Raw genomic sequence first — 21,674 nt, forward strand, 5'->3', positions numbered from 1 at the left:
GGGTACAAGATGATGAGAGGCATAGAGTGGATAGTCAGAGACTTTTTCCCAGGGTAGAAAGGGCTATCACCACGGGGCATAATTTTAAGGTGATTGGAGGAAGGTTTCGGGGAGATGTCAGAGGTAGCTTCTTTACACAGAGAGTGGTGGGTGCGTGGAATGCGCTGCCTGCGGTGGTAGTAGAAGCAGATACATTAGGGGCATTTAAGCGACTCTTGGATAGGTACATGGAGGATAGTAGAATGAAGGGTAGGTAGTTACTTAGATCTTAGAGTAGGTTAAAGGTTCGGCACAACATCGTGGGCTGAAGGGCCTGTACTGTGCTGTACTGTTCTATGTTCTATTCAAAATCATAAGGGGTCTGGACAGAGTAGATAGAGAGAAACTGTTCCCACTCATGAATGGATCGAGAATGAGAGGGCACAGATTTAAAGTAATGGGTAACAGAAGCAAACTTGACATGAGGAAAAACTTTTTCACCCAGTGAGTGGTTAAGGTCTGGAATGCGCTGCCTGAAAGTGTGGTGGAGATCGGGTGAATTGAAACATTCAAAAGGGAATTAGACTGGTATATGAAAAGGATGAATGTGCAGGGTTACAGTGAAAAGGCAGGAGAATGAAACGGACTGAAGTGAACTGCTCCTTCAGAGAGCTAGTGCAGACACAATGGGCCGAATGGCCTCCTGCTGTGCTGTAACAATTCTGTGATTCTGTGACATTACCTGTTTGGCAGAGATGTTGATTAAATATTTTTTGTCTGTCTTCACAGTAGAAGACACAAGTTACATGGAGGGTAACCTAGAGGCTACTAAGAATGAAGAAATTAAAGTAATTGATACCAGCAGAGGAAAAGTACTGGAGAAATTTAAGGGACTAAAATCCGACACATCCCCAGGATCTGATCGTCTATGTCCTCATGTTCGAAAAGAGGTAGCTGCAGAGAAAGCAGATGTACTGGTTATGAGTTTCCAAAATTCCAGCGGATTGGAAGTTAGCAAATGTAATACCCCAATTCAAGACAGGAGGGAGAGAGAACACAGGGAACTACAGGCCAGTTAGCCTGACATCAGTCATCAGGAAAGTGCTGGAATCTATTCGTAAGCAAGTCTTAACAATGCACTGTAATATGATCAGACAAAGTCAACATGGTTTTATAAAAGGAATTTATGTTTGACAAATTTATTAGAGTTTTTTCAGGAGGTAATTAGCAGGGTAGATAAAGGGCAACTAGTTAATGTGGTAGATTTTCCAAAAGGTATTCGATAAGGTATCACCCAATAGGCAAGAAAGGGGCTCTTGGAGTTGGGGGTAATATATTAGCATGGACAGAGGATTGGTTAACAGAAAGGAAGCAAACAGTAGGGAGAAACAGGGTATTTTTAAGTTGACAGGCTGTAACTAGTGGAGTGCCACAAGGATCGGGGCTGGGCAATCTATATCAATGAATTAGATACAGAGACAGAGTCATGTATGTAAGCTTGCTGACCATACAAAGCTTGGTGGGAATATAAGCTATGAGGAGGACACAAGGAGGCTGCAAATAGATATAGACACATCAAGTGAGTGGGCAACAAGAACATAAGAAATAGGAGGAGTAGGCCATTCAGCCCTTCGAGCTTGTACCGCCATTCATCTTCAACCTCATTTTCCTGCACTATCCCCATATCCCTTGATGTTTTTAATATATAGAAATCTATCGATCTCAGTCTTGAATATATTCAACGACAGAGCCTCCACAGCCCTCTGGGGCAGAGAATTCCAAAGATTCACAACCCTCCGAGTGAAGAAATTCCTCCTCATCTCACTCCGAAATGGCCTGCCTCTTATTCTGAGACTGTGTCCCCCTGGTTCTAGACTTCCCAACCAGGGGAAACATCCTTCTTGCATCTACCCTGTCGAGCCCTGTTCGAATTTTTTTATGTTTGAATGAGATCACCTCTCATTCTTCTAAACTCTAGAGAATAAAGGACCAGACTATTTAATCTTTCCTCATAGGATAATCCCTCCATCTGCCAGTTTTGTTGCACTTCCTCCACGGCAAATATATCTTTCCTTCGGTAAGGAGACCAAAACTGCAGACAATACTCCGGGTGCGGTCTCACGAAGGCTCTATATAATTGCAGGAGGACATCTTTACTCCTCTACTCAAATTCTCTTGTAACGAAGGCCAACGTAACATTTGCCTTTTTAATTGCTTGCTGTCCCTGCATGTTAGCTTTCAGTGAATCATGAACAAGGACACCCAAGTCCCTTGGAAGTTCAACACTTCCCAGTCCCTCACCATTTAAGAAATACTCTGTATTTCTCTTTTTCCTTCCAAAGTGGATAACTTCACATTTTTCCACATTATAGTCCACCTGGCATGTTCTTGCCCACTCACTTAGCCTCTCCAAATCTCCTTGAAACATCTTTGCATCTTTCTCACAACTCACAATTTCACCTAGTTTTGTGTCATCTGCAAACTTGGAAATATTACATTTAATCTCCATATCCAAATCATTGATATAGATTGTGAATAGCTGGGGATCAGGCACTGATTCTTGTGGTACCCACTAGTCACAACCTGCCAACCTGATAATGACCCATTTATTCCGACTCTGTTTTCTGTCCATTAATCAGCTCTCAATCCATGCCAGAATATTCCCCTCAATCCCATGTGCTCTAATTTTGTTTACTACCCTCTTGCGTGGGAGCTTATCAAAGGTTTTCTGAAAATCTAAATATACTACATCCACCGGTTCCCCTTTATCTATTCTGCTCATTACATCCTCAAAAACTGCAACAGGTTTGTTAAACATGATTTTCCTTTCCTAAATCCATGTTTCCTCTGCCCAATACTACCATTATTTTCGAAGTGTCCCGTTATCACATTCTTTATTCGAGATTCTAGCATTTCCCTGCGACTGATGTTAGGCTAACAGATCTGTAGTTCCCCGGTTTCTCTCTCCCTCCTTTCTTAGATAGTGGGGTTACATTTATCACCTTCCAACCTGCAGGAACCATTCTAGAGTCGACAGCATTTTGATAAATGACCACCAATGCATCTACTATCTCTACAGCCACCTCTTTCAACACTCTGGGATGTAGGCCATCAGAGCCAGAGCCAAGTCCTATGAATTTCTCTAGTGCTTTTTTTTTAATGAATATTAATATCTTACAGTTCTTCCTTTACACTAGTCCCCTGATGCTCTGTTATTTCTGGGAGGTTTTACTATTTTCCTCCATGAAGACAGACACAAAGTACTTGCTCAGTTTCTCTGCCATTATTCTCCAATTTAAATTCTACTGATGCTACTTGTAATGGACCCACATCTGTCTTTACTCGTCTTTTCCTTTTTACTTACCTACAGAAGTTTCTACAGTCTGTTTGGATTTCACTGTTTTACTCTCATATTCTATTTTACCTTTCTTAATCTTTTTCTTGGTCCTCCTTCAAAGAATTCTGAAATGTCCCAATTATCAGGCTTACCATTTTTTGACAACCTTATACACCTCTTCCTTTGCCCTAATACAATCCTTGATTTCTTTCATTAGCACAGCAAGGAACACTTGCCTTGCTGGGTTTTTGTGCATTAAAGGAAAGTTTTTTTGTTGTAAATTATGTTTTAGTTCTTTAATGTGAGACATTGCCTGTCTGCCACCATACCGTTTAACATAGTTTCCCAATCCACCATAGCCACAATTTGCCCCTCATACCTTCATCGTTTCCTTTGCTAAGACTTAACACCCTAGTTTCTGATTGAATTACGTCACTTTCAAACTTCATATAAAATATTATGGTCACTCTTTCCTAAGGTCTCCTTTACAACAAAATTATTAATTAGCCCTTTTTCATTGCACTAGATCTAAAATAGCCCATTCCCTAGTTGGTTCCTCAACATACTGTTCTAGAAAACTATCTTGTATACATTCCAAGATTTCATCCTCCACAACATTAGCATGAATAAAGTTTACCCAGTCCATATGTAGATTAAAATTCCCCATGATTACTCTATCACCCTCGTTACATGCAACTCTAATTTCCTGATTTATACTATGAGTTACATTACCACTGCTGTTTGGTGGCCAATAAAAAAACTTCAACCAATATTTTCTGCCCTTGGCTGTTTCTTAGTTCCACCCAAACTGATTCTATGTCTTGATCTTTCGAACTATGCTCTCATCCCACTACAGTACTAATGCCCTCTTTAATTCACAGAGCTATCCAACCACCTTTTCCCAACTCCCTGCCCTTCATGAATGTCACATACCCTTGGATATTTAGGTCCCAGCTTTGGTTTCCTTGTAGACATGTCTCGGTGATGGCTACCAGGTGATATATATGAATTTCTATTTGAGCTGACAATTCATCTGTCCTCGTGCAAATACTGCAGCCATTCAGATACAGAGCCCTTCATTCAGTTTTTTTTTACTGTTTTTGTAAAACTCTGGCTGTGTCAGCTGGCACACTCTTAAGTTTGCAATCACTGTCCTTTCCTGCCATACTCTGATCATCATTACCTTTATTGCTACCTTGATCTATTGCCTAGACATTTCTTTAAAGTTTATTCAATTTTTCCCGATATGATCCCTTCACCCCTCTATTTAGTTTGAAGTTCTCTCTACTTTGCCAGTTTGATGACCTGCTAGAACACTGATCCCAGCATATTTCAGGTGAAGTCCGTCCCAACAATTCAGCTTCCACTTTCCCCAGTACTGGTGCCAGTGCCCCACGAATCAGAACTCAATTCTCCCATATCTGTCTTTCAGCCATGCATTCATCTCTCAAATCTTATTTACCCTATGACAATTTGCACGTGGCTCAGGCAGTAGTCCAGAGATTATTACCTTTGAGGCTCTGCTTTTTAAATTACTGCCTAGCTGCTCATATTCCATATGCAGAACCTCTTTCCTAGTCCTATCTATGTCATTAGTACCTATGTGGACCATGATCACCAGATCCTCCTCCTCCCACTGTAAGTTCCTCTCCAGCCCTGAGCAGATGTCCCAAACCCTGGCACCGGGCAGGCAACACAGCCTTCTGGACTCTTGCTGTCGGCTGCAGAGAACAGCATCAATCCCCCTTACTATACTGTTACTTTCTACAACTAATTTTCTTTTTTCTCCTCCCTACTTGAATGACTACCTGTACCATGGTGCCATGGTCAGTCTGCTCATCCACAATAGAGCCCTCAATCTTGTCTATGAAATCTGCAAGAACTTTGAACTTGTTGCTCAATTGCAAGGACTAAGGCTGCTCCCACCCTTACCTTCACAATCCTTTTATCTGCCTGACCCACCGTCACACTCTCCTGTCCCTGACCACTGACCAAATCAGAAGACCCTATCCTCAGGGATGTGACTGCCTTCATAAACAAAGCGACCAAGTAGCTTTCCCCCTCCCTGATGCATTGCGATATCTGCAGCACGGCTGCCAACTCATCTACAATGAGACGAAGCTCCTCAAACCACAGACACTATAGACGTGGTTGCCATGGATTGCCATGGCATCCAGGAGCTCCCATATTCTGCAGCTATAACACATCTATGAACTGCCATCTTTATTGTGTTAAAAGTTACGACCAGATGAGAAGGGGCCTAGGGGTTCCCTCTCAGTTTAACCATAACAGGGTTTAACTTTTTAAAACACCAAGTTTTAAGCTCCCCCTCACTGAATCCTTGTTCACTGCTCCAATTGTAAGGCAAAGAAATCAGACATGTTTCCTTAGATTAAAACAAGAAAGGTGGAAGTTTATTCATCTTAAACTCGAATCCAGTCAACGACTATGAATATGCAATGCAACCACGCTAGCGTGCACCCACGATAAACACATTTGCAGATAGAGACAGAAAAAATAGTAAAGAATAAAGGGGAAAAGTTTGGGGCAATAGATGGGTTTCTAATTTACTGTCCTTTGAGTTTCTGTGGAGTCTTTGGTTGCCCATAAGTCCTGCAATTTGTTGAGGTCCAGTGCATGCTTCAACTTGTTTCTAAGTCGGAGTCTTTTCTCTTGAGATTTACCTGTCTTCCGTGGGTCCGGTGGCTTGGGAGAAAGCGAGAGAAAGAGAGATATATATATATATCAAATATATATATATATCAAAAACAAACAAATTTCTCTGCAGCACCTGTGGAAGAGCCTGTCACTCCAGAATTGGCCTTTATAGCCACTCCAGGCGCTGCTTCACAAACCACTGACCACCTCCAGGCGCGTATCCATTGTCTCTCGAGATAAGGAGGCCCAAAGTAAAAGTAAAGTATATATATATATATATATATATATATATATATATATATATATATAGAGAGAGAGAGAGAGAGAGAGAGCGAGACAGAGACAGAGAGACAGGGGGAGAGAGAGTGAGAGAGAGACAGAGAGACAGTGAGACAGTGAGCCAGAGAGACAGAGAGAGAGAGAGAGAGACAGAGAGAGAGAGAGAGAGAGAGAGAGAGAGAGAGAGAGACAGACAGGCTCCCTTGTTCCAGCTTCACTTGCAGACCACGTTCTGTTCCTTTCTGTGTGGCACAATTTTTAAAAACCCAGCTTGCCCGGAAGGTTAATCATGTGACTACCTCCTTATTTGGAATAGTCTCTCCTGTGAGGTTTGTGTATTTCAAAGCTCTTGATGGGGGTGGGGGTGGTGGGGTGGTTGTAGTGATGTTTCTTACTGACAAGATGTGGAACCATTGTCAGAGCGATCTCTGTTAATTGAATCAGTGAGCAATTCTTTTGTCTCTCCAAGCACTGTCTCTTAGTAATGTTCTTCCAGCCAAGTGTCTGGTGATCTTCAAGCCGGTCATTTCTTCACTCCAGTAACAGTTTAAAATCAATGTTCATATGATGAAATCAGTATGCCTCATTCTTGGCAGGTGGGGGTCCACATGACATAATTAAATTACACTTGTTTTTCTTAATTTATAGTTTCCCTCAGTCACCAAACTCCCTTCTTCACACTCTGAGCAGACAAGCAGCACTCAGAGATCGTCCTGAGTTTACACTGTTTGAAAAACAATGATGGATCAGCTTTGCTAGAGCTCAGAAACCAGTTTAAGCTAGCTGCCTAATTATCTAGCTCCAGCTACTCTCAGAGAGTTTGTATATCCCTGTTTAAAACTCAACGGAACTTAACTTGCCTCTTAACTTAAACAGTAATTTTAGTTAATTGTTTTCTGTAAACACAAACTAGACTTTAGAGAGCGACTAGCCCTTAAAATCCCGTCACTTACCAAACAAGATTCCAGATGGAGTATAATGTGGGGATGTGTGAGGTTATTATTCACTTTGGTAGCAAGAATAGAAAAGCAGAATGTTTTTAAAAAACTTGTAAATGTTGATATTCAAAGAGACTTGGGTGTGCTCATACGAGAAACACAGAAATTTAGCACCCAGGTACAGTAAGCAATTAGGAAGGCAAATGGCATGTTGGCCTTTATTGCAAGGCAATTTGAGTACAATAATAAGGAAGTCTTGCTACAGTTGTGCCTGGCTTTGGTGAGACCACATCTGGTGAACTGTGCACAGTTTTGGTCTCCATATTTAAAGAAGAATATACTTTCATTGAAGGCAGTACAGCACAGTTTCAATATATTGGACCCTGGGATGAGAGAGTTGTCCTCTGATGAGGGGCTAAGTAAATTAGATCCATATTCTCTGGAATTTAGATGAAAGAAAGTTTTTTGAAATATACAATATTCTGAAGGGGTTTGACAGGGTAGACATTGAGAGGTTGTTTCCCTTGGCTGAGGAATCTGGAACATGGGGGCAGAGTCTCAGGATAAGAGGCCAATCAGTCAGGACTGAGAGGAGGAGAACTTTCTTCAAAGGGTTGTGAATCTTTGGAATTCTCTACCCCAGAGGGTTATGAATGCTTCACCATTGAATATATTTAAGGCTGAGAGAGACAGGAAATCAAGGGATATGGGAGCAGGTGGGAAAGTGGAGTTGAAAGCGAAGATCACCCACAATTGTGCTGAACGGTGGAGTAGGTTTTAAGGGCTGTATGGTCGACTCCTGCTCCTATTTCTTATGTTGTGTTCGCATTTTAAAGTGAAAACTGCACTATTCCAGTATTTTCTGACATAGGTATAGGAACATCACTGGGATGAGGGAGAGGGCATCTGCAAAAGGCTGAGGAAGTTCAGGCCACATTCTACATGGCAGTGAGGGGGCACAGATGAGAAGACTCAGTTGCCTGAGTGAGAAACATTTGCCGAAGTGAAGTTGGAAATTTGGTGCACGTGGGAATTCGGTGTCGAGGAGGAAGGAAGGGCTCCTTTTCCTATCTTTTTCAGCCTTGAGCAGTTGGTGAGTCTTCTTCCAAGCTGGGCGAGTCCAACTTTCCATTACTTTAGCTTGAATTATTAACTAATAGACTAATTAAATAAAAGGTTGCACAGAGATTCCAGGGTCAGTGGTGTGCTGCAACTGCAACATGCAGGAATCTGTGGAATTCACTAGAAATTCGAGACAATCATGCCTGCAGCTTGCACGACTTCAGCTCAGAATTGCTGATCTGAACACTGAGTTGCAGACATTGTGGAGTATCAGGGAGGGGGGAGAGTTACCTGGACACTTTGTTCCATGAGGCAGTCACCATCCCTTGCAGTAGGGAGACCATTGGAGATGGCCAATGGTCAGAGGCAGAATGGTGTGACTGTGAGTGAGGCAGGTAGGGGAAATCAGCATGTAGCGATGGAGGAGCCTCAGCCTCTGACTTTGTCCAGCAGGTACGGGGTCCTTGCTACTTGTGTGGATGAAGAGAAGGATTGTAAGGTGGATGAGCAGACTGACCATGACACCATGGTGAAAGATGCCATTCCAGTGGAGGGAGTGAAAAGGAATGTGGTAGTGATAGGAGACAGTATAGTCAGGGGGATAGATACTGCTCTCTGTAGCCACAACCGGGAGATCCGACAGTTGTATTGCCTGCCCAGTACCAGGGTTAAGGGTATCTCCTTGCAGCTGGAGATGAACTTGGAGTGGGAGGAGGAGAATCCAGTTGCCCGTGGCCCATGTGGAAACCAATGACATAGGTAGAATCAGAAATTATGCTCTGCTTACAGTATTTGAGGAGTTAGGGTGCAAACAAAAACACAGAACACCAAAGGTAATCATCTCCAGATTGTTACCTGAGCCACGTAGAAATTGGCACATGGTCAAGCAGATTCGAGAATTAAATGCGTGGCTCAAAGAGTGGTGTGGGAAGAAAGGGTTTTGATTCTTGGGGCACTGGCATCAGTACTCAGGGAAGAGGGAGCTATTCCATTGGGATGGGCTTCATTTGAACCAGGCTGGAACCAGTGTCCTGGCCAATCACATAACTAGGGCTGTGGACAGGGATTTAAACTAACAGGGAGGGGAGAGTTTGGGTAAAGGAAATGTTAGAAATCCAAAAAGAGAGGTCAGGGCATCAGAACAGGATAGTGATGTGGGGAACTGCCAACAGAATGGGACAGGAAGGGACAGAGAGTTGAACAAAAATTGTACATTGGCAAATAAGGTCATTGCAGGGAATCGAGGTTAAATAAATGAAATTGAAGTTGCTTCATCTGAATGCAAGAAGCATCTGTTGATGAACTAGTGGCATGAATAGAGGTAAATGATCGAGATCTAATTGCCATTACTGAGACATGGTTACAAGGAGATCAAGGTTGGGAAATTATTATTTCAAGGTACACAATATTTTGGACAGACAGACAGAATGGTAAAGGGGGAGGGGTATCCCGGATAGTAAAGGATGACATAAGGACAGTAATAAGAAGGGATCTGGCCTCAGAAGATCATGAAGTAGAATCAATTTGGGTGGAAATTTGGAATAGCAGGAGTCAGAAAACATTGGTTACAGTTACAGACCCCCTAACAGTAGTTATACTATTGGACAGAGAATTAAATGGGAAATTATTGGAGCATGGGAAAAAGGTAATCTATTATTGTGGGGAACTTTAATTTGCATATACACTGGGACACTCAGGAAGTTAAGGAGAGTATTAGACTAAAAGAAGAGGCTTACAATGTTGCAAAAAAATAGTAGCAAGTCTGAGGATTGGGAGTGTTTTAGAAACCAGCAAAGGGCCACCAAAAAGTTGATAAAAATGGAAAAAATAGAATGAGAGTAAACTAGCCAGCAATATGAAAACAGATTGTAAGAGCTTTTATAAGTACATAAAAAGGAAGAGAGTAGCTAAAGTAGACATTGGTACCTTCGAGGCAGAGACAGGAGAAATCATCATGGGGAAATGGGGAAATGGCAAAGACATTGAACAATATTTTGTGCCTGTCTTCATTGTTGAAGGCACAAGTTTCATACCAGAAACAGGCAGTAATCTAGTGGTTAAAAAGAGTGAAGAAATTAAGGATATTGATATCAGCCAAGAAAAAGTATTGGAGAAATTTGATGGACTAAAATCTGACAAGTCACCAGGACCAGATGGCCTACATCCCAGGGTTCTAAAAGAGATAGCAGCAGATAGTGGATGCACTGGTTATGATTTTCCAGAATTCCTTAGATTCAGAAATGGTCACATCAGATTGGAAGTTGGCAAATGTTATGCTGCTTTTCAAGAAAGGAGGTAGAGAGAAAACAGGGACCTACAGACCAGTTAGCCGAACATCAGCCATTGGGAAGATGCTGGAAACGATTATTAAAGAAGTCTTAACATTGCACTTAGAGAAGCATAGTATGATTAGAACAAGTAGTTTTACGAAAGGGAGATCCTGTTTGACAAATTTATTGGAGTTTTTTGAGGATGTAACTAGTAAGGTAGATAAAGAGGAACCAGTATATGTAGTATACGTGGATTTTCAAAAGGCATTTGATAAGGTGCCACGTAAAAGATTAAATGACAAGATGAGGGCTCATGGTGTTGGGGTATTATATTAGCATGGATAGAGGACTGGTTAACAAACAGGAAGCATAGAGTGGGCATAAATGGGGCATTTTCAAGTTGGCAGGCAGTGAATAGTGGGGGTGCCGCAAGGATCAGTGCTGGGGCCTCAGCTATTTACACTCTATATTTGACTTAGATGAAGAGATAGAGAGTAATGTATCTAACTTTGCTGATGATACAAAGCTCGGTGGAAAGGTAAGCTGCGGGGAGGATGTAGAGAGGCTGCAAAGATATAGACAGGGTAGGTCAGTGGGCTTTTGACCCAGCAACAGTGAAGGAACAATGTTTCAGGTCAGGATAGGTGTGTGGCTTGGAGAGGAACTTGCAGCTGGTTGTGTTCCTGTGCATCTTCTGCCCTTGTTCTTCTTGGTGGGAGAGCTCATGGGTTTGGAAGATGCTGTCAAAGGAGCCTTGGTGAATTTCTGCAGTGCACCTTGTAGATGGTAAACCACTGCTGCCACTGTGTGCCAGTGGTGGAGAGAGGGACCATTTAGGGTGGTGGATGGGTGCCAATCAAGTGGGCTGCCTTGTCCTGGATGGTGTCGAGCTTCCTGAGTGTTGTTGGAGCTGCACCAATCCAGGCAAGTGGAGAGTATTCCATCACACCCCTGACTTGTGCCTTGTAGATGGTGGACAGGATTTGGAGAGTCAGGAGGTGAGTTACTCGCCACAGAATTCCCAGCTTCTGATCTGCTCTTGTAGCCACAGTATTTATGTGGCTGGTTCAGTTACGTTTTAGTCAGTGTTGATTCCTGGATGTTAATGGTGGGAGTTTCAGTGATGGTAATGCCAGTTGAGCATCAAGGGGAGGTGGTGATATTCTCTCTTGTTGAAGATGGTCATTGCCTGGCCCTTGTGCAGTGTGATTGTTACTTGCCTGTTATCAGCCCATTCACATCCTTGTTTTCAAATTCCTCCCTGCCCTCATCCCTCCCTACATCATCTCCCCCACCCCCTCCACAACCCCAGAGATCTCTGCACTCCTCTAATTCTGGCCTCTTCAGCATTCCTGATTTTAATCACTCCATCAATGGCGGCTGTTCCTTCAACTGCCAGGACCCTAATCTCTAGAATTCCATCCCAAAATCCCTCTGACTCTCTACCTCTCTTTCTTCCTTTCAGACTCCTCAAAACCTACGTTTTGACCAAGATTCTGATAATTTGGCCTAATATCTCCTTATATGGCTGTTGTTTGCTACTACTTGTAAAGTAGCTTGAGATGTTTTATTAAGTTAAAGGTGCTATATTGTTATGAAAGGGGTCTAGAACTAAAACTGGACACAATACTCAATGCTAATAAACAACTCGCCTCCCCAAAGCGGGATATACAAGTTTACTGAAATCCGTTGCCGTAAAAATGATGATGGGGTCATACATGCCGTGTTTGGGTCAGGTTCTGCTGATTTCACATTTTACCCCTCCCCCACCCATTACCATCTCTGCCCATCATGGGGGTTAATATCGAGTTCGGTGTACTAAGATGCACTGCAGCAACTCACCAAGGCTCCTTCGACAGCACCTTCCAAACTCGCAACCTCCACCATCTAGTAGGACAAGTGCAGTGGATGCATGGGAACACCACCACCTGCCAGTTCCCCTCCAAGCTGCACATCCTCCGGACCTGGATCTATATCACTGTTCCTTCACTGTTGCTGGGTCAGAATCCTGGAACTCCCTTCCTGGTAGCACTGTGGGTGTGCCTGCCCAACACGGAGTGTGGCAGTTCGGAGGGGGCAGCTCGCTACAGCCTTCTCATGGGCAATTGGGGAAGGGCAGTGGATGATGGCCTGGCCAGTGATGTGCACATCCCATTAATGAATAAAAGAAAATCATTCTAATTGTGGTAATATTTTCAACTATTGTAAAACTAGTCTGTGAGGAACAAACCTCCTGGAGTCTGGACAGGGTAGACAGGGAAAAATTGTTCCCATTGGTGGAGGGATTGAAAACACGAGGGCACAGATTTAAGGCAACTGGCAAAAGAAGCAATGGCGACATAAGGAAAAACCTTTTTCACACATCGAGTGGTTAAGATCTGGAATGCGCTGCCCGAGAGTGTGGTGGAAGTCGGGTCAATTGAAGCATTCAAAAGGGAATTAGACTGTTTATATGAAAAGGAAGAATGTGCAGGGTTACGGGGAGAAGGTGGGGGAATGGCACTGAGTGAATTGCTCATTCGGAGAGCCGGTGCAGCCACGATGGGCCGAATGGCCTCCTTCTGCGCTGTAACAATTCTGTGATTCTGTGAAAGTGCTTCCATGTTTTTGTCAAATATTTTTGAGGATTCATATTTAAATTATGGAAATGGGTTCATAGAAACATAGAAATATAGAAAATAGGAGCAAGTGTAGGCCATTCAGCCCTTCGTGCCTGCACCGCCATTCAATACGATCATGGCTGATCGTCCAAACTCAGTACCCTGTTCCCGCTTTCTCCCTGTATCCCTTGATTCACATGCCTTAAGATGAATAAACAACAGAAACCTTGGTGACTTGGGGGAGATGTTTACAGAGAGGTGACATGTCCAGATTTATAAGGGTCAGGAGTTGTTTTGGCTTCTAAGTTATTGTTTTGATTAAGTTGGGGTATGACAGTATTAAAAAGCAGTTGGTTTTGTAGCTGACTGAAAAAGAAACCCCTGGCTCATCTTTTCTGCACGTCTCTAAATAAACTCTGAGAAATCCAGTGTGTCAGCTCCTCTTTCTCTACCTCTTTGAAAAAACCCTGTGAATCCAGAGTGTTACAACTGAAATCCCTGATTCAACATTTCTCCTGGAAATCCGACCAGATTAATTCTCAACAACTCCAGAATGAACTACTCCAGAAAAGATTCCCGTGACCTGTCTCCATATTCCCAGACACCATGCAAAAAGCGACAACTGACATCCATCGAGATCTTCTCTTTTCTCTCAAGAACTAGCAAGTATTTGGTCAAAGTATTCTTTTTTGTCTTGTTTTGTAAAAGAGTTGTGCAGAACAAAAATCTCTATTTTTCTTTAACCAGAGTGAGAGTTCACGTGTGTGTGTGTATATGAGTGTATGTGTGCGTGTGCGTGTTTTCGTGTGTGTGTGTGTTTTCGTGTGTGTGTGTGTGTGTGTGTGTGTGTGTGTGTGTGTGTGTTCGTGTGTGTTCGTGTGTGTTCGTGTGTGTTCGTGTGTGTGTGTGTGTGTTCGTGTGTGTTCGTGTGTGTTCGTGTGTGTTCGTGTGTGTTCGTGTGTGTTCGTGTGTGTTCGTGTGTGTGTATATGTATGTGTGTGTTCGTGTGTTCATGTGTGTGTGTTCGTGTGTGTGTGTTTGTTTGGAGGGGGGGAGGGGGGGGTATTTTAAAAAGGGAACTTTCATAATTCAATTTGTGTGTTAATGCTTTGCTTCTTTACTGGATAAGTCTTGTTTTATAATAAACTGATCATTTTGTTGTTTATTAAAGAAACCTGGTTGGTGTATTTTACTCTGGGATAAGGAGTAAAGTACAGGATTGACTGCATCGGTAACTGGGTAAAAATTTAAATATATGTTGTGATCTGTGGAGAAATGGAACTAGAAAAGACAGTGCACTCCTCCTGCCTCAGACGTAACAATATAAATGTGAGTTATTATTGGTATTCTACAGCATACCTTCATTCCAAAGGAGCTGTGCACTACAATGCCAGTGGGGGTGAATAATTCCATGCACAGAGCTCTAGGCAGATCAACCACAAACAGTCAAGACTGAAAACCACTCTGAGAACTAATGGGAATGGTCAAAATCAGGCAGGAAAATGGTAAGGGCCCAATGGTGCTGCTTCATCTGCTCTGTCAGTTGCTAACATCCTCATGCATCTGTTCTGAATACAGTCTAAGGCTTTCCACAGGCATCAGGAGGGAACCAGGATCTCTTGATAGGATTCAATGCACCCAGTTGGAGAGTGCTGTGCCTAATCTCACTCAGTGTCATTGCTTCCAGTGATTTGCCTTCACCGGAAACTTCAAAACGTGATCTTCTACTGCAGGGACTCTCTGCTGTCACTGGCGGGTGGAGAATCCACAAGGCTAGCCAAGAAGTCTTGGAATCAGTGGGAATCTGGCATCACCATATCTTTGTTAGTTTCCTATGGGTTACATTAGAGTTACAGGAAGAGTTTGATGGAACCCACAATGAAACTTTGGGCCGTACTGTAAATATTTTATTACAGAGAAAGCCAGACAGACATTCATATTTTCACAGAATAATGGTGTTACAGCCAGGTGGACGATGGTGTTGCTGGTTTCCGCTGTTCACTTCCCAACTGACCCCAGACAGTGTTTCTGTATTACTCTAAAGTTTCAGCCCCTGGGTTTTGTTTTCCAAATAGACAGTGGCAGGTTTTCTCATAGGTTTCAAACAAAAGATTAAATATTTATTAAACAATAATCACCCGAAATGTTTTCAACACAACCCATGCGTGCATTTACTCACACAGGCATACACAAGAGAAGATAGACAGAAGGGAAAGGGGAAGAGATGTTCAGAGTTCAAGGTGTAAAAGCAGGGAACGGCACCAACTTGTTGCACCAAAAACATAAACAAAATTATTGACTGAGCCAGACACGGGGACAATTAATCTGTATATAAAATGTATAAACAACCTAAAGCAGTCAAAACACAGTCCGATTTAAACACATTCCTCACTATTTAGTGAAATACCTGGCATTGTTTTTGCATGCACAAGTAGTCAATGTCTGCCTGCATATTTGAGATAGTGATGTGGAGAATTCGGATTGATGTCCATCGGTCAGGAATGATCTTGATGTCTTTCTTTCCCCTCTCTCACTCTGTGTCCTTCCCTCACCCACCTCCCTCTCTCTTCTATGTCCATCCCATTCCCTTTCTGTGTCCATCCCACGCCCTTTCTGTATCCATCTCACTGTCCTGTGTTCCTCTCTCTTCGCTCTCGCTGTCTCTCCTCACTTTCTCCATCTCTCTCCATCCCGTCTCTGTGTCTATCACTATTTCTGCCTCTCTCTCTCTTCCCCTCCCTCCATCTCATCCCCAACCTGGTGCCGATTCACAGAATCATTACACTGCAGAAGGAGACCATTCAGCCCATTGTGTCTGAACTTGCTCTCTGAAAGAGCAATTACTCAGTTCCATTCCCCTGCCTTCTCCCCGTAACCCTGCACATTCTTCCTTTTCATATAACTGTCTAATTCCCTTTTGAATGCTTCAATTGAACCTGCCTCCACCACATTCTCAGGCAGCGCATTCCAGACCTTTACCACTCGCTGCATGAAAAGTTTTTCCCTCATGTCACTTTTGCTTCTCTAACCAAATAATTTCAATCAGTGCCCTCTCGTTCTCGATCCTTTCACGAGTTGGAACAGTTTATCTCCATCTCCTCTGTCCAGACCCCTCATGTTTCTCTTCTCCAAGGAAAACAATCCTAACCTCTCCAATCTACCTTCATAACTGAAACGCCTCATCCCTGGAACCATTCTCGTGAATCTTTTCTGTACTCTCTCCAATGGCCTCATGTTTTTCCTAAATTAGTGTCTTATACAAGTTCAACATAACGTCCATGCTCTTGTACTCTATGCCCCTAATAAAGCCCAAATGCTTTATTAACCACGCTCTCAAACTTCCCTGCCACCTTCAATGACTTTTGTACACCTACACCCAGGTCCCTCTGTTCCTGCATCCCCTTTAGAATTGGTTTACAGGGCTGCCTGACTCTCAGGATGCTCTCTCAGTGCTGTGATGCTGGCTGTGTACTGACCTGCTTCCTGCTCTCCCCTTAGCCTCTCTCTCCCTCTTCCCCACAGCAGCCATTCCCACTCACTCCCTGAATGGTGCAAAAACATCAGCGGCCGTTCCCAGTGCACCTATGCCACGAGCCGCCAATCAGTGCTCACCCCGCCCAGACAGCCCACTGAGCAATCAGACAGGTATCTGCCATCCGTCAGACACAGGTCCCGCCTACCCCCTCTGCCTGACCTACACTTCAATAGGAGAGCCATCAATGAAAGCCGAGCCACAGGCAGCCCACTGTCAGTCAGAGGATTGGCAGGACTGATGGAAACAACTGACATCAATATTATTACCACTGACACTGGTGTCCGTGTGTGGACATGTTGCATCACTGTGTAAAAGTCTGTTGTTGCAGTAAAAACCCATGGGATCCATTCGGAAGGTGAGTGTTGAAGTTGCAGGCCTATTTGCTGGTTGTCTTATATTAGCTGGGTTACTGGAGACTTCTGGCAGTTCATTTCAATTTGAAGACGGTGCTGATTTCTTAGTTCAGTTTTCACAGGGGAAGGAGTGGTTTTTAAAAGACACTTTCTTTTCTGTGCTGTAGATGGCTTGTCTCAGCAGAGGTCAACTGTGTTGGCTGGAACTGATCTCTCTCTCTCTCAGCCTTGCTGTAATTCAAGATGACTTTAGACATTTACTGTGTGGCTGAGGAGAGACCAGACTGATCTTGATGTCTGAAGTTCCGCACTGACAAGACTCCCGCACCACCCCCTCCCCCCCTCAACTCTGTTCCTCAAAACAATTACCTTTTAAGGTGAACTAACAAGTGGTAGCATCGCCCATGTGACTTCAGATTTCAGTTCCTGCTGGGCTGCACAACGGCCTTTCGATTACCCCATTTTGAGGAGATGAGGCTGTTCATACTCCATTGTAATGAAGGTTAGTTGGAGATGAAAAGTGTGAGGAAGGTCTTTGTCTTTGTTTGTTTGAGTCTCGTTCATATCCATGTGTGATTATCTGTCCTATTTCCATACAGATGGGGTTGATTGGTTTTCAGTATTAGTAGACAGTTAGTACAATGTAGGAGGTGGTATGACTCATGTGACTTCTCCTCCATTTTGTTGACAGCCAATGTACCAATCCTTTAAAATTGTTCGAACATTTACAACTTTTCAGTTTGTTTCTGTATTTTCATCGCTACACTTCTCGTGAAATGGAATTCTCAAAGTTCCAACAAAAAAAACACAGATGATTTCAGAAAAATGAAATTAAACTTATTCACTGCAAATCAGGGGCCCTGACATTATCCCCCACATTGCATAAATGTTGGTATTGTTATAAAAGAGTAAATCTTCTGACTCATCATTAATAGCACCACAGGAGGGCTACTGGTATTAAATATAAACATAACAAAACAAGTTATAATGATCCTTACCGTATACTGAGACCAGAATCACAAGTAAGAGTAGCACAATGTGGTGAATCTCTTTCATCTTGAGATCTTAGCAGAAGAATAATCACCTGAGAGAGAGAGAGAGAGAGAGAGAGAGAGAGAGAGAGAGAGGTGATCATTTCATTATTTGTCATAGATCATATATCTACAGTGCACACATATCATTGCTAAACAGACTGTGTTCCACTTACAAAAGCTTTTAGTCAAATATAAACTCTTTGGGCCTGAAGTATGTTTACATTATATCCTATGAACATTTGTGTGTCTATATTTTTTCATCTGTATGTATTGTTACGTCTCTGACATTTTTCAAAAAATACTATGATTGCTGTGTATTTGAAGAATGATCCTGTAATTAAGGCGATTTGGGCCTTGATGTCTGGTATTAACATTTCCCAGTGGGTTGTCATGACTTTCCTCAAGATTTGGTGCCAACAGGAACTGCTTCTCTGATGAATGGAGATCAGTGCACTTGGCCTGTAGAATCCGGTGTGACTACACTGATGGATGAATGCACAATATCTCTGGTAAACCTGGTTTCCCTGGCAGCTCTTCATTAGTCCTTCTCACCCTCTAAAGAGCTCAGACATTGGGGGATTCCCATGGAGAAACCCATTTGAGTCACTGTTGTAGAGGTGAAGGCTGTATTACAATAATTAACACAAATGTTCCTTAGTGCAAAATCAAACTAAAAAAACAAATCATTTAGAGAAATGGACTGAAAATTGTTCAGTCTTCTTGCACAGCTCTTTAAATAAATTTCAGTAAATACCTCAGACCCGAGCAACTCTGGAAGCCACTTTACATGAATGACTAAATCACTTGGAGTAATTCCAGCACAATCACCAGGAAATTATTTAACATCAAACTATTTCTTCCAAATTCAACTGAATATTAAAATGAAACTCCCACTTGTTTTAGGTTCCAAACAATTCTCCCACATGTGAGTGATACACAGAAAGGTGGAGCTCTGACACAAGATATTTCTGTCAAAACGCTCATTCAGTAATGTCTATTTTCCACATGTAAATGGGGCAAAACTAATTAGAAAAAACTGCTCGACTGTTCCTGTCATTCTCCTTGTCTGTTTACCTCTCTCTCTCTCTTTGTTTCACTCACATGCTACTTGCACATCTCTGTTGGTCTCTGTGTTGAGGAGACTTCAGTCCTGTGGTGAATGCTGAGAGAACAAGTGGACATTCCATAGGCTGCCTATGGTTTTCCCTCCAAGAACTTTAGTGATCAGGGTAACAGAGTGAGATGGTACTGGACTAGCAACTCAAAGGTTGTGAATTAAAATCACATCATGGTCTTGTTCTTTTTCTTTTGGGCCTCCTTATCTCGAGAGACAATGGATACGCGCCTGGAGGTGGTCAGTGGTTTGTGAAGCAGCGCCTGGAGTGGCTATAAAGGCCAATTCTGGAGTGACAGGCTCTTCCACAGGTGCTGCAGAGAAATTTGTTTGTTGGGGCTGTTGCACAGTTGGCTCTCCCCTTGCGCCTCTGTCTTTTTTCCTGCCAACTACTAAGTCTCTTCGACTCGCCACAATTTAGCCCTGTCTTTATGGCTGCCCGCCAGCTCTGGCGAATGCTGGCAACTGACTCCCACGACTTGTGATCAATGTCACACGATTTCATGTCGCGTTTGCAGACGTCTTTATAACGGAGACATGGACGGCCGGTGGGTCTGATACCAGTGGCGAGCTCGCTGTACAATGTGTCTTTGGGGATCCTGCCATCTTCCATGCGGCTCACATGGCCAAGCCATCTCAAGCGCCGCTGACTCAGTAGTGTGTATAAGCTGGGGATGTTGGCCGCTTCAAGGACTTCTGTGTTGGAGATATAGTCCTGCCACCTGATGCCAAGTATTCTCCGAAGGCAGCGAAGATGGAATGAATTGAGACGTCGCTCTTGGCTGGCATACGTTGTCCAGGCCTCGCTGCCGTAGAGCAAGGTACTGAGGACACAGGCCTGATACACTCGGACTTTTGTGTTCCGTGTCAGTGCGCCATTTTCCCACACTCTCTTGGCCAGTCTGAACATAGCAGTGGAAGCCTTACCCATGCGCTTGTTGATTTCTGCATCTAGAGACAGGTTACTGGTGATAGTTGAGCCTAGGTAGGTGAACTCTTGAACCACTTCCAGAGCGTGGTCGCCAATATTGATGGATGGAGCATTTCTGACATCCTGCCCCATGATGTTCGTTTTCTTGAGGCTGATGGTTAGGCCAAATTCATTGCAGGCAGACGCAAACCTGTCGATGAGACTCTGCAGGCATTCTTCAGTGTGAGATGTTAAAGCAGCATCGTCAGCAAAGAGGAGTTCTCTGATGAGGACTTTCCGTACTTTGGACTTCGCTCTTAGACGGGCAAGGTTGAACAACCTGCCCCCTGATCTTGTGTGGAGGAAAATTCCTTCTTCAGAGGATTTGAACGCATGTGAAAGCAGCAGGGAGAAGAAAATCCCAAAAAGTGTGGGTGCGAGAACACAGCCCTGTTTCACACCACTCAGGATAGGAAAGGGCTCTGATGAGGAGCCACCATGTTGAATTGTGCCTTTCATATTGTCATGGAATGAGGTGATGATACTTAGTAGCTTTGGTGGACATCCGATCTTTTCTAGTAGTCTGAAGAGACCACGTCTGCTGACGAGGTCAAAGGCTTTGGTGAGATCAATGAAAGCAATGTAGAGGGGCATCTGTTGTTCACGGCATTTCTCCTGTATCTGACGAAGGGAGAACAGCATGTCAATAGTCGATCTCTCTGCACGAAAGCCACACTGTGCCTCAGGGTAGACGCGCTCGGCCAGCTTCTGGAGCCTGTTCAGAGCGACTCGAGCAAAGACTTTCCCCACTATGCTGAGCAGGGAGATTCCACGGTAGTTGTTGCAGTCACCGCGGTCACCTTTGTTTTTATAGAGGGTGATGATGTTGGCATCGCGCATGTCCTGGGGTACTGCTCCCTCGTCCCAGCACAGGCATAGCAGTTCATGTAGTGCTGAGAGTATAGCAGGCTTGGCACTCTTGATTATTTCAGGGGTAATGCTGTCCTTCCCAGGGGCTTTTCCGCTGGCTAGGGAATCAATGGCATCACTGAGTTCCGATTTGGTTGGCTGTATGTCCAGCTCATCCATGACTGGTAGAGGCTGGGCTGCATTGAGGGCAGTCTCAGTGACAGCATTCTCCCTGGAGTACAGTTCTAGGTAGTGCTCAACCCAGCGGTCCATCTGTTTGCGTTGGTCAGTGATTATGTCCCCCGATTTAGATTTGAGGGGGGTGATCTTCTTGATGGTTGGCCCAAGAGCTCTCTTCATGCCATCATACATTCCTCTGATGTTTCCGGTGTCTGAGGCCAGCTGAATATGACTGCATAGGTGTTGCCAGTAGTCGTTTGCGCAACGCCTAGCTGTTCTTTGTGCAGTACTTCTGGCTGCTTTAAGTGCTGCGGATGTTAAATCGCTGGGGGCTTTCTTGTAGTTCAAAAGTGCAATGCGCTTAGCGGCTATGACAGGTTCCAGCTCTTGTGGGTAATCCCTTAACAGTAACAACACTTGTCATTACATAATGCCTTTCGCACAATAAAAACATCTGAAGGCGCTTCAGAGGGGCATTATAAAAAGAAAAATGACCAAAGCTTGGTCAAAGAGGTA

The 21,674-nt window shown here is 43.6% G+C and overlaps 1 protein-coding gene across 2 annotated transcripts in view; it reads right to left on the bottom strand.

The window, feature by feature from the left end:
• The window catches only part of LOC137362542 (butyrophilin subfamily 3 member A1-like), a 142,087-nt gene that overhangs the window by 88,049 nt on the left and 32,364 nt on the right, over window positions 1–21,674 (bottom strand). For both annotated transcript variants that reach the window (XM_068026930.1, XM_068026931.1), the window contains exon 2: window positions 18,010–18,095. In XM_068026930.1, the coding sequence (XP_067883031.1) occupies window positions 18,010–18,067 (58 nt within the window). In that variant the 5' untranslated portion in view covers window positions 18,068–18,095. The remainder of the gene's footprint in view (window positions 1–18,009; window positions 18,096–21,674) is intronic.

Source organism: Heterodontus francisci, unplaced genomic scaffold (assembly GCF_036365525.1).
Source record: "Heterodontus francisci isolate sHetFra1 unplaced genomic scaffold, sHetFra1.hap1 HAP1_SCAFFOLD_631, whole genome shotgun sequence".
NCBI classification, from domain to species: Eukaryota; Metazoa; Chordata; class Chondrichthyes; order Heterodontiformes; family Heterodontidae; genus Heterodontus; species Heterodontus francisci.